The sequence below is a fragment of the Cupressus sempervirens genome, chromosome 6, assembly GCF_028749045.1.
Source record: "Cupressus sempervirens isolate cs-2001-9-10 chromosome 6, ASM2874904v1, whole genome shotgun sequence".
NCBI lineage: Eukaryota > Viridiplantae > Streptophyta > Pinopsida > Cupressales > Cupressaceae > Cupressus > Cupressus sempervirens.
In genome coordinates this window covers 277,456,664-277,470,087 of record NC_143123.1, presented here as the reverse complement: position 1 = coordinate 277,470,087, position 13,424 = coordinate 277,456,664, and the positions used below count along the sequence as shown (strand labels likewise).

General features: G+C 36.1%; 1 protein-coding gene across 3 annotated transcripts in view; it reads right to left on the bottom strand.

The window, feature by feature from the left end:
- Nucleotides 1-13,424, bottom strand: part of LOC149552303 (exportin-4 protein) — a 222,748-nt gene that overhangs the window by 187,555 nt on the left and 21,769 nt on the right. For 2 of the 3 annotated variants that reach the window (XM_089787824.1, XM_089787825.1), the window contains exons 3-4: nucleotides 873-981; nucleotides 539-637 (exon numbers count right to left, since the gene is read on the bottom strand). In XM_089787824.1, the coding sequence (XP_089643950.1) occupies nucleotides 539-637; nucleotides 873-981 (208 nt within the window). The remainder of the gene's footprint in view (nucleotides 1-538; nucleotides 638-872; nucleotides 982-13,424) is intronic. The other variant, XM_089787826.1, reaches the window with a different exon arrangement.

The window sequence follows — 13,424 nt, the reverse complement described above, 5'->3', positions numbered from 1 at the left end:
AAGAATGGTTCACACCGCACGGGCCAATACAATAAAGCAGAGCAATTCTATCCTGCAAGTCTACTCCAACCATTACCCATTCTAAAGCAAAAGTGGCAAAGCATCTCTATGGAATTTGTTATACAATTGCCTAAAGTGACCAGTAAAGACTACATTTTTGTGGTGATAGATAGGCTTACAAATATGGGCACTTTTATGCTATATCTTCTGATCTAGGCTTCTGAGTTTGCCAATTAAAGTTTAAAAGAGGCATTTAAATTGCATTTGTTGTCGAAGCAATTGTTAGTGATAGGGACAATACATTTTTGTGTCATTTTCTACAGGAGTTGTTTTTCTTGGCAAGGAGACATAACTCCTGACACAAGTTACTACATTTCAAAATGAATAACATATACATGAACCTTTGTACAATAATGCATCAAACTTCAGTAAAGTTAATGTTTCATGTTCTAGAATAAATATATTTCTGAAAATTGTAATTATGACAATATACAAGTATTGAAGACTCCAATACCAAAACAAAATAAAAATCACACACCAGCCCCTTTTCATCAATATAGCTGCGACAGAAGAAACCTTTACTTGAACATAGGCTTCTGAGCTATCAGCATGTGCCACAATATACTGCAAGCAATAACTGCACTCCAACAAATTATTCTAGGATTATCAATCATATTTTATTATTTTAATACCCTCATTGAAAAATATCATAAATGGAATGGAACAATGATCCAATAAAATAGAGTTTAAAAGCTCATGAGAAGCCTTCACAACATAAATAACTTAAGAGAAAAGGTTGAAATCAAAACCAAAAATGTTACACTTTTAAACTCCACAAATTAAAACTAGAAGGCATTTGATGCATCACATACGTCCGCAAGCTACTTTTCTCATCCATTGAAAGAAATCCCCACTCTCGTAGTGCTGCTTCTTGAATTGTTGCTGCAGCTTGGAAACGTGCATCAGCCATCTGTGAATGCTCTGTAATCCAATAAAACCATATCACATGGTGATAAATATTCACATTTTCCAACTGTATTAGAAAAGAATTTATTAATTAAGAGATATCTATCCAACATTTAATTGTGGTCCAAAAATATTTCTTCACATCTTAAGATAAGATAAGATAATATTATTAAACATAAAGAGTAGATGTAATTGTAACCAGAATGGCTGTCATCAAATTTAATGAGACAATCTATGATCTATGATTGTTATTCAATTATTTATGCAATAAGCACATTCATTTATTGCCTAAGGGTGCATTAAATCAAACCATACATGACTATATTCAAACAATAATCAACAAGATCCTTCCTACTGACCTCTGATGGTAAAAGTTGAGACAGGTCCTCAAGTAAAATTTCCAGAAATAACCAATCCACATGATCACAATTAAATACTAAGATGTCCTGAACATCTTTTATGTGCACACACACAATGACACCATTGTCAAGCGAGCACAAATGTTTTAAGATGCAGAATACATCTAGAAACTTTAAGGGAGGTCGAACTGTGAGGATAAACAGGTAGAAGAACAGGGAACAGTCCCTTCTCTTGTCAGACTATCAACTCCAGGCCTGCACTGTTGGAAGTATCAAGATAGACATTGTTTCTTTGATATAAAATTTTCTTTATTTATGAGGGAAAATGAAGCATCAAAACAATAAACACAAAATCTATTTACATGCCAAAAGCAAAGTATGCAAGTGAAATAAGAGTGCATGCACATGCAGCTGTAGTCATGTTGTTATAACTATCACCATCCACCTCAATGTCATCATTGCCATCATCTGATTGTTGTCAGCAGTAATAGTCTCAGCATCATCATGCCATAAGAAAATTATGCAAGTGAACAAGCATACATGCACATGCTGTGGTGGTATTATTTTTTTCCTTTGTCATCAATGTCATTGCTATCATAGTCACCATTATCTTTATCATCATTGCCACAGTTGCTATCATCAACGTCTTCACCCTTCTTTTTGTCAGTTGGAGCTTGGAGAGATGCTCAGCAATTTAGTTACCATACTGGAGTACTTGCTACCCAAGACATTGACAAGAAATTCATGGGCTAAGACCCTTTATATCATCACAAATTAAGAGGAAAGGGATCAATTTTGCAAGGGGCGGGTGTTGATGACCTACGAGGGCCATATATTTATTTGTTTTCTTGAAATTTGTAATTTGTTTTATCCATGCATAGCCAGTTCATTCAGTGCACTTCCTTGTTTACTTATCTATTTAGGGGAATAGAAACTCATGGAAATAACCCATTGCAGCACACCTTGCTAGTTGATTGGATCGTGGTTTCTTGTCTGATCACTTGATGTATGCTCTTGCTCTTTCAATGTGAACACTTGTGCTCCTGTAATAGCATTTTGAGAATGATGTTAGAAATAGAGACATTTTGATCATTGAGGTCTCTTACTAGTTGACTTGGAGCCTTAGTTTCTAGTAATAACCCTTTTGTGGGCCTTTTATTTTTCCCTATGTTAGCTTTTTGTGTGGCTTTGTTTTGACTTCTTTTGACTTGTTTTATTTTGTGTGTCCTCGCACATGATTGTGTGAGTTAAGATCCTAAAGTTGGGGACTTGTTTCCTCAAACTTAGTAAGGGGTTATTTCTTTGTAGACTTGCTCCTGGTTACTCATGTCTCTCTCTCTTTTACTTATGAGGAGTATGCATGTAAATTCTTCCTCCCACTAAAGTAGGGGCTAAATGTAGCATAATAAATAGTAACCTTATACAATTTACACCATTGTTGATGCCCTCATTTCAAAAGTGCTTTCTCCTAGCTCTTATCCAAGCTTATTTTTGGTTGATATATGGCAAATATATTGTCATATGTTTGAATGGTGATCTGAACCTATGTCCTAGACTAAGTGCACCTGATTCCCACGTTGTCTGCCCTTGTTTTGGGAGAACAATGGCCCCTGCAGGTGCCATTGGTTGGACAGTGGCGTTTTGGGATACCATTGTCCCTCCAATTTGGGCCCAAATTTGAATATGTCAATATCAAGTTCCTACTAGTTGCTCCCCAATCACAACACCTTAATATGCCTGTTGGAGGTCGGCTGAATTCACAAAATACCTTAAGATCCCTATAGAAGATCATTCCTTCAATTCATTTCACATCAACCTTATCCAAGATACATCATTCAAATTTTCAAACAATGAGACTTTTCATCCCACCATATCCTTTAAGTATTATTCAAATCTAAGCATTACCGATCAGCAAGTTACAACAGTTTTCATGTGACCATGTTTTCATGATAGGTTTCCTTTATGTCTTGTCATGTTATGTTATTGTATCAACACTTGTGATCATATTCAAAGAGCATTGCATCATTAACCATCATTAATTGCAACAAGCTTGAGGTATAATATTCAACAATCTACTTCAGAGCTTCCTTTTGAATTTATCAATTTCAATTCAGGGTTAATTCCAAACCAGGGTTTGACTTAGGCAAACCCCTATCAACCCAACAACAGTTTCTCTCTTTTGCATCTGTACGAGAAAGAATTTTAAGACAAGAACCTGGAATTGGAAAGAGCAAATAGAGACCTAAAGAACCAGCATTTGCAGAGGTGAAAAAGTAGGGACACTAGCAATCTTTCTGGGGCAATCTCCAACTCTTCTCTAACACAATGTTCAGGGAAGATCTAAACAGCATCCAGATCGAGAAAATGCATTTTTGTCTGCATCTTAAAGTCCTAGACAAAGGCATCTAGAATTGGCATTGTCTGCACTTTTGGGCTTACATTTTAGGCATAGGTTCCTCTCCTTCTCTTTCTAGATCTGTATTCCATATTTGCATATCTGATATGAGACCACATGTGCATGTTCATTGCTGTCAAATTCACACCTTTATCCCTAAATCTTGCACTCAATTCACATCTTTCATAGCTCATGTTCAAATCAATCAAGGAATGTTAAATTCACCTTGTTCCATTCCTTCTCAATCAAATTTGAGATTGAGCCAAGTGGATCCATTCTCCTTGATGTAATTCAAAGGGAAATATGTCCAGTTCCTAGTTTGCATGCACAAAAATCTCACTTGGACTATCATCCCAAAAACACATAAGTTATCCCCTGCCATCCCCATCCCTAAAATGTTGTAACCAATATGTATTTTGAACTTTGCACATTACAGACATGTATCATGGACATAGGATAGCTGAATTATTGCATCATCACACACATTAGAGTTTTAGAATCTAAGTAAACCTAATTGGCCAAATCAAAATGGGCACCAAAGAAAAATTGATCATTCAACATGAAACATGGCATGTACGAATGTGTTCAAAAAATAAATTTTCTTGGTTATTTATCCATACTAAGAAAATAAGCTAAATTTGTAATATAGCACCAAGTTATGTGAATCCTCCCAATTCATGAGGATTGCACTAGTTTGAGGGGAACTCAGTGCACAGAAAAACATACTCAAAATGCAAATCAGTGACATCACCCTTCAAAATCAAAAAAATCTATAAGAATTGCTCTGTAGATAATTGCATTCTCTATAATTGATCCAACCGTACGCCCATCATTATAATCATTTTTTTAATTTAATTCCTTGACCTTTTGTGAAGCTGTGCTTTGCTTAACTGTGCACATGTTTAACGTTGCTCAATTTGCTAAACACTGTGCATGAAGCAGAAGTAGCAATGCAGGTTTGACAGACACTATGCAATGATTGCAGCAGTGTCATGTTGTACCAAAAGTTCTTGTTCAGAGATAGAATACACAGGGAAGGCAGATCTCATAGCAGAAGTATTGTGGGACAGACAATGAAAGACCTTAAGGTAGCAGAATAGTATGTCAAGATGGAGAAGTATCTCGGGCCAAAGTTAGGAAGTAATATCTTATGAAGCCTGAATTCAGAGAAAAATAATGATTGTATTAACTTTCAGCTCCGTAGAGGAAGACAACTCAAAGATAAATCAGTTGATGAACAATCTTTGTGAGAGTACTAGACATGCCTTTGCCACTGATGTCAAAGGGGGTGAGTTATAGTATGGGGGAGCATTACAGACAGTGGTAGAATTATGTTTTTGTTGTACTCACAAATTATTTCTTTACAAGGTCGCTATCAATGACAAGGTGGTCAATTATATTGTTGTCATTGATCTCATAAGGGGATCAATATCAAGAAAAATTGAAATTGATGTCACGGGTGTTGTGAAAATGATCAATCTAGAAGTCTTATGCGAAGAAGAGTTGAATAAAAATGGGAGTATGTATTGTATATAAAGTCAAAATTATATACCTATCAAGGCAGATCCTTATTGCATCTTTCTAGTGCCCAATTTATTGTGCTTACACTGCATAATTCACCCAACATTCACACAGGCCAACCTTGCATGGAAGATCTCACTCCTTGGGGAAAGAGAATAAATTATTTATTCTCAATTAGATGACCTCTTTGGGAGAGTCGCCTTTTTTGGATGAGGTGGTATATTGGGAGTTATATATGCAAGATAAGTTCTTGGTATAAGATGTACACGATTAACAAAATACCTTTCAGATTTAGAGCAGAAGAAAAAAAATAGAATTAATTGTATAAACAACACACACTCTTAAATCAGTACAAAGAAAGGAGATGTAAGATTACAATGAGAAAGGTAACACGTTTGGACCAGTCCGAGTGGAAGAAAGGTAAACAGAGATGAAGGCCCACCTAGTTTGATTAAATCATTGAGATATGTGAAATGCATGAGAAGACAAAGAGGGAAAATAAAAGTTGAAAGGAAGGGTCAGGATTAAGAGGCAAAAAGCTTACAGGTAAACATATAGGTTCTGTAATGGACAGACTGATGATGAAGAGAAGAGAACAGAGAGCAACCAGCTAAAGAGAACGAACGGTGCAAGAAGGCAGAAGAGAGTGATCAAGTAGCTACAATCAAGGTACAAAGAAGAGAACTGTGCAAAGTAGTTGAATCAGATCAGAGAGCAGAAGGGATCTAACAGGCAAGGAGTGACATAACCAGATCAGAGATTTGTAATTGCATGTGATAGTGTCACGTTCAAAGTTGTAACATGTAATTAGATTAAAAGTGCATTAGGCTTTGTAATCTTGAATAAGTTAAAGGTATAGTTAGGATTTCCCCTTCCTTGTCCACCTTTTTCTCCATTCCTCTCCTATATATAAAGGGTGGTACTCGTTGTAATTTTTTTCTTTTGGTTTTAGCAAGAAAACTCTGCTAAGATCTCGTGTCTTGAGAACTTTGTATTTCTTTTCAAATTTTTTGAATTGGATTGAAGAAGCAAGAGTTCTCAAACTTTGTGTTATGAATCTTGAGATTAATTGGTGTACTCATGCGTTGCATAGGTTGATCTTTCTTCAATTCAATTTACACTTTCTCCTGTGTAAATCATTTGAGCAATCGATTCAGGTTCATTAAGACTTTATCCTTCAAGAGGAAGGATTGTTATAGTTAGTAGTGACTGCAAATTACTTAGAAATTGAGACTATGGGCTTTAGTTGTAAGTGTTTTTTTAAGTTTGAGAGTATTCAGTAAGAAACTCTGTACCTTACTGGTTATTTTAATTGAATCCTAATTTGGGATAGTCGCAAGAGACTTATTCTACAAAATATAAAAGTGGATTGTCGTCTTTGGAGTTGTTCTTTATGTCAACTCCCAAGCCACCAGTATTATCATAATAATAGATACCTTCTGTTAAGTTGGAGAGTTGTTGTGTATGACTCATTCCTAGAAAAAGAGAAATTTTATTAGAACCACCCTTTATTAATTTCAGTTAAGTCTCTAGTGAAACCACCGACAGAAAGAAGGAAGCCTCGACTGTTGCTGAGAGGACAGAGAAATCTCATGAGACGTTCCTAAAGTTACAGTTTTGTAAGTTGTAGTTTTAGTGACTCGCAAAACATTTAACCAACATAGATGCATCAAAGTAGGACATGCATAACTTCCCAGCCTTCCTTTTTAATTCTGACAATCCTTCCTCATTACCTCTTTAAGGCATATATTTCATCCTCAATTCAAACTACTCTTTGAAAGACATCTCGTCATATATTTCGTCCTCAATATACTCTTTGAAAGACATCTCGTTATGCATATCACCTACTTCCCTCACTTGTTTAATTTGATCTTGAATCTGGGCAAAAAATATAATTTGTTACCTATTTGCCCTATTGGTGGTGTGAAATTAGATAATCCTAGTCTATGTTTGGGGGTATAGTTTTGCGATTGCTCTTCACAATGTCTACAATTCTCATGCTCTTGGAACAAGATGGTTTGTTTGAGAACATCAATTAGTTGTGTAAGCTTATCTCGCAGCTCCTTTTGTTCCTCAAGTACTTGATCCGCCTTGCTTCCCATGTTTTCCTCGTCACCCATTCCTATTTCTTCTTGTCCTTTCCTTCTCTAGCTATATGTCAAGAGGGGTTTGCTCATTCAGTTTGGGCAGGAATTGTGGCTCTACTACCAATTGTAATGTACCCTTTTATGATTATTAGGATAATATGGGAATTACCAAATTCCTTCTACAATTGTTTACTTATGTAATTGATGCGAATGCAAGAGCAATGAAAAGTATGTATGCCCAGTAATTCCAAATGCTAAAATGGATATTATGAACAAATAAATTAATGTGCATGTGTGGTATATTGTGTAATTAGTGTATTATGATGCAACAAATGTAATATGACTAATGTAATGATAATGAATAAAGTGTTAGGATTTATAGGTACCAAGGCGGAGTGGTGAATCGGTACAATGATACAATTAGATATTTCCAAACTTTAAATGCTGACCTCTAAAACTGAGTTACCGTCTTCCAAATTACTAAACATATAACCGGTATCAGCAACTAAAGCATAATAAGATCAAATCAACACACACATGAAACATGACACAATAATTTTTGTCACACGGAAACTCTTGTTAAAAGGTAAAAACCACAGTGAGGATGGTACCCATAAAGCTCACTCTTGCAGTGAATGAGTTGCCATGTTAACAGCATACAACTTCCCTTTCTGAGGGTTCACTCTGTTAGGAGTGACTTTGTACCCTAATGAAAGTACAAACAGATCTGCTAAGATCTACCTTGTAAAAAGATTACAGAACACTTTTCAGAGTCTACCCAACCTGTTAAGGTTAACCTAATCTGGGGATTTACCGATTGTATCTATTAGGAAACAACTAAATCTCTGATCTGGTTATGGCACTCCTTGCTTATCAGATCCCTTCTGCTCTCTAATCTGATTCAGCGACTATATGCACTTCTCTTCTATGTAGCTTAATTGCAACCGCTTGATCACTCCCTTCTACCTTCTTGCACCATTTGTTCTCTTTCATCAGCTTCTCTCTATTCTCTTCATCATCAATCTATCCATTACAGAACCTATATGTTTACCTGTAATCTTTTTGCCTTTTAATCTTGACCCTTCATTTGAACTTTTTTGAATTCCCTCTTTGTTTTCTCATGCATTTTGCATATCTCAATGATTTATTCAAGCTGGGTCGACCTCCATCTCTGTTTAACTGTCTTCCATTTGGACTGGTCCAAACATATTACCTTTCCCATTGTAATCTTACATCTCTTCTTTATTTGTACTAATCTGACATTCCAACTAATATCTCTTTGTCCTTTACATTGTGGATTCACACTATCCAACGTAATTGCTTTTCTGGATTTCACTTCTTTGACCAGTTTGCAAATCATCCAAACTCTTTGTCTAATGGTCGCCAATCGTCACCTAGTGATCATCGATCGTGACAAGTGTCTTTCCTTTACTTATTGACTTGTGCCTTTATCAATGAACCTGTTGGAATGTGCCAACTTAGTTCTCACCAAGCAATGATCAATACTAAAGATATTATTATTGTTATCAATGACAACCATCTCATAATCATATATCTTTCCAATTAGGAAATGTTCAGAAATGCCAATTATCTCCTAATGATCTTCCAATGCCAATAAGCTCTACAATCCCCCCCTTTGGCAATGATGGCAATACCCTTGTAATGTCCTTGAGATCACTGAGTTCAGATCTCTAAACTTGTGATCTCTAGTCTTCTCCCAGACTTCTATATCTTAAGACTTCTTCCCCTTTCACAACAATGTCAAAGGTGTAATCTTTAACAACATGTAACCATTAATTTACAATCTGTCATAGATAACCTTGTAACTAGCTTTTGCTGACTCTAGTGGTGTCTCGAAGTCTTCTTCAGATGACTTAATGCAATAACTTGTTCTTGCATCTTAGCTCCTATCTCATCCAATTTGTCAATTGACTCTGCAATTGGTAGTGCCAATGCTTCCTCTGTTGTCTTTAAGTTCCTCTGCATCGCCTTTAGGATAGGAGCTAGAAGCGCTTGCACTTCTAGTATATGCATCATTTTTCTGTCATGTTCTTCCTTTAGTTGTCTTATCTTGATCAGAATTTTCTTTACCTCTTCACTGGATACATTTATTAAACTTGATATTGGTCAAGTTGGCTGCTTAGGTTCTCCAATTCTTTCTATGCTTCACCTTTTTGTTGCTCCCAATATTTCACAGTCTCTAAATAGTTAGATATCTTGTTAAAAGTGTTCCCTGCATCTCTCAGTGCTTCTTTTATCTCCTTTACTAGATCTGTCAGCTTACCTCTGATTTCAGTAATCTTCTCAGCTATTTTCCCTTCCAATTTTCTTCAACCATGCTCATTGTTGCAGATTATAAATCTGTTTCTTGACCATAAATAGCTTTGATTAATGTGTCCAATTGATCAATTACTGGATCATTCCTGATGCATTCAGTTTCAGTTACTAGTTCAGCTTAGATGTTTCTATCTTGTCTTAGGACTTGTTGCTTGTTCTTCTTGTCTCTGATGGCTTTTCTCTTCACTTTTTTTGAATATTCCATTAATTTTTTGGGCTTTGGCTTGTTAACATCCATAGGTGTAGAAATGATTTCCTCTTCACCTAGATCTTCAACTTCTTCCTACATCGAAAGTTTCACCAGTTTTCTTTTCTTCACAATACTTGACTCAAGACTGAGCTTCCTTCTCACTTGATATTCTTCCTCACTCTTTTCTTGTTGCTCTTTTTGCTGACTTTCTTCAATCATTTCAGTTTTTTCTGCTGCAGTTATCTCTGCTTGTCCTGTAGACAATTCTAGTTGATCGGTTATGTCACCACCTCTGGCCTTATCAGCAGGTGACTTCTCCTGTTGTGTTTCTAGTTCCTCTACCTATTGAGGAATATCTCGTACCACATTGCCAATTATCACTTCAACTGTAAAAGTATCATCAACTTGAATGGGTGATGAGCGTCATTGTGACTTCTCATCAGACTTTAGAATCTTTCTCCACATTTCTATTGTCTCATGATGTAATGTTTGAGTATCTTCAACTAGAATTCGAGTTGCTCTTTCCTTTACTCCAAATTTCTTCTTATGATCTTCATACAGTTTCTTGGCATCCTCAAGGCTTAGCTCCGGTTCAGCTTCCATTAGAGCTTTCTCAATAATGGCTTTGTCCATTTCTAGGGCTGATGACCAACTTGCATCAATAAGTTGTTGCAACTCATCAGGGATTATTGAATGTAACTCAAGAGGTGTCTCTTGAATCTATGCAGATGTAGAATAATTCCATTCTCAATTTTCTTCTTACCTTCTTTGTTTGCTAGATTGTATCTTCTTTCCATTGCTGCCAGTCTACTTGACTCCACTATTCCTTTGACAAATTCTTCAATTGTGAGTGCCTTGGTCTTACCTCCTCTCTTCCTCAGTTCTGAAACTTGTTTATCTGATTCTGAACTTTCTGCTTCGTCTTCTATCTCTTGTTTCTTGTCAAATTTCTTCATCCTGGACACTTCCTTGGTTGGTTGTCTCTTCTTCTTTTTTGACTAATCTTTTATTCCTCGGTAGTTGATCAAGTAGCCTTCCTCTTTACTCTTTTGTACGTGGAGGGGATGTTAGTAGATGGATCCTCTATCACCGCTTTTGTTGTACTAGATGTCCCTGATTCTTCTCTTGGTGTCTGCTGGACTTAGCCTATTGATCTCTTTCGGGTTGTGATTGGCGTCTTCATCTCCTATATAGTTCCTGCAAGAATTTCTTCAAAGAAGCCAAACCTTTTCTCACTTTTGTCCACAGGTTTGGACAACAACATGTCAACATGAAGACTAACTTCTTCAACAACCTCATACCCCATAGGTGAAAGCCAATGGGTTATGGGTTCAACTGCCTGTAGTATACATGAATTTGTGTCTACTAGAAAACAAATATCATTTGTGTACTTCTCTATGACAATAGCAGGAATGCTTACAAGATTATGCATGTTAGCTAGAAAAATTTCCGAAGTATTCTCCCATAACATTATTGAGATTTTCACCTTGTTCCCTTATAAGCTCACCTATCTGTATAAGTACAGGTGTATAGAGCTCCATAATACACTAATTGCTTATTGTCTTTATTTATTTGTTTCATGTTCTCCAGGAGTTGTGTCCTCACCATTTCGCATAAGTCATAGATCACACCATTCTTCACTATTTCATAAGCAATGTGTACAGCACCTGTTGGGACACTGTTGGTTCTGTTAGATTGATAGACTTTGTATCCAATCACTCTTGAAATGAAAATACTTCAATGTCTTCAATATGTTCATTAGTCATAGCTCGTCCATCATACTTCGATTTGGTTAGGCCAATAACCAAGTATGTCGGAATCTTCCTAACTGTGCATTCCTTTCCTTGAGGTCGAAATCATGTCACTCTGTGAATAATTGTCTTCGACAACCTGTGTGGTTTGTCCAACCACATGTATTGGTCATGAACTCGACTTTGTACAATCCTTATCCAATCTAGATGAAAACTCAATGGGAATATCAACAATGTAGGTTAAAACTTTTGCCTGTAGATACTTGTGCTCATCCTTTGATACACCATTAGAGCACTTATTCTCGTAATCACTTTTAATAGTTTTTGCTCCCAATTCCTCAATCTTGCAGTGAATGTATGCTTGAACATATTCCAATTGTAAAGCATCGAGTATTACGGACACTCGAGCCATGTCCACTTTAAATTTTTGTCCACCTGGGGCATGTATAGTGGTCTATATTCCTCCTTATTGTTGATCAAAGTAATCATCTCAACGTTCTTTGCCAATTTTTCTCAAATAGAAGCAGTATTCTCAATCAAAAATCCAAACTAGTAGCTCATGAATGACCGGTTAGGGCTCAAGATATTCACAATCATAATTTCCTTGTTCAAATCTCAATATTTGTCTTACCAAATCACCTAATAGAGCTCAATGTTGCTTTCGAGTACACAAATGAAAGTAAAGGTGTGAAATGAATCACTCTTACCACTATTTATCATAGATAAATGTTGTGGTCTCTAATGGTTCAAATATTACCTCTACTAATGGTAAGAATAGTGTCTTGTCACTGATTAACAAATACTTATCGATTACTTCTTTCTTTAATGGACATGACCTGTTACAACTAAATGGGACTTAAGAACTTTCTAGTTCATTAATATAAGACTACTCAGACTTTTCAAATTCGAGACAACATACCTTCGCACTGTATCTTGCCACTTCATCCTTCCTTTCTCAATCATGGGGACCAATAGATAGGTTTTCTTTATGTGTGTTCCCCCTAAGAAAATACTCTACTTAGTTTGTAGACGAGTTCACTTCACCATATCATAGTGAAGTTTCAGCGAATGGATTTTCTTGTTCCATTCCATCTTCCTTCTTAATCCAAGTCTTTTGCTTTTTATTTTTGATATCATCAAGACACCAGGTTCTTCATTTTTCCTTTCTATGACCGATTAGGCAACCTATTCCTAAACCTACAATCTTTGCAACATGTCCAGCCTTATTGCATTGAAAACACAGTACTTGTTGATAGTCTCTAGAATGATTTCCTTGTCCTCTAAACTTGCAATTCTATGTTAAATGTCCTGGTTTTCCACACACACGGCATGTGGGATTGAATTGTCATTACCTTCTATTGGTGTTCACTAGTTGAACTGGTGATCTAGAAGTCTTAGATTTGCCTTCCTTAGCTTTGTGTCCATACTTATTGCATATGTAGCTGTGACCATTAAATTTACTATTATTGTCTTTAGGCTTAGATCTACACTCATAGGTAGCATGTCCATACATTTGACAATTATAGCAACAACCTTCAAATGAGTTTGACTTATTGATAGGTTTGCTTCTATACACAATTGCAATATGACCAATTTTTTCCTCAATTAAAGCAAGTGAGTTTGTTAGACCTCTTACCTAAATTGCTTGTGATTGCTTTTGGACTATTCTGATTCTTCTTGGATTTACCTTTAGACGTCTAATTGCTCATGTCCGTCGTCAGACCTTTGTATCGAAGATTGATTCTATCATTGGGCTTTCTTTGATTCTTTAATTGCTCATCAAGATTTTGTAAGCTCTCATTGTACTGCTTCAACCTT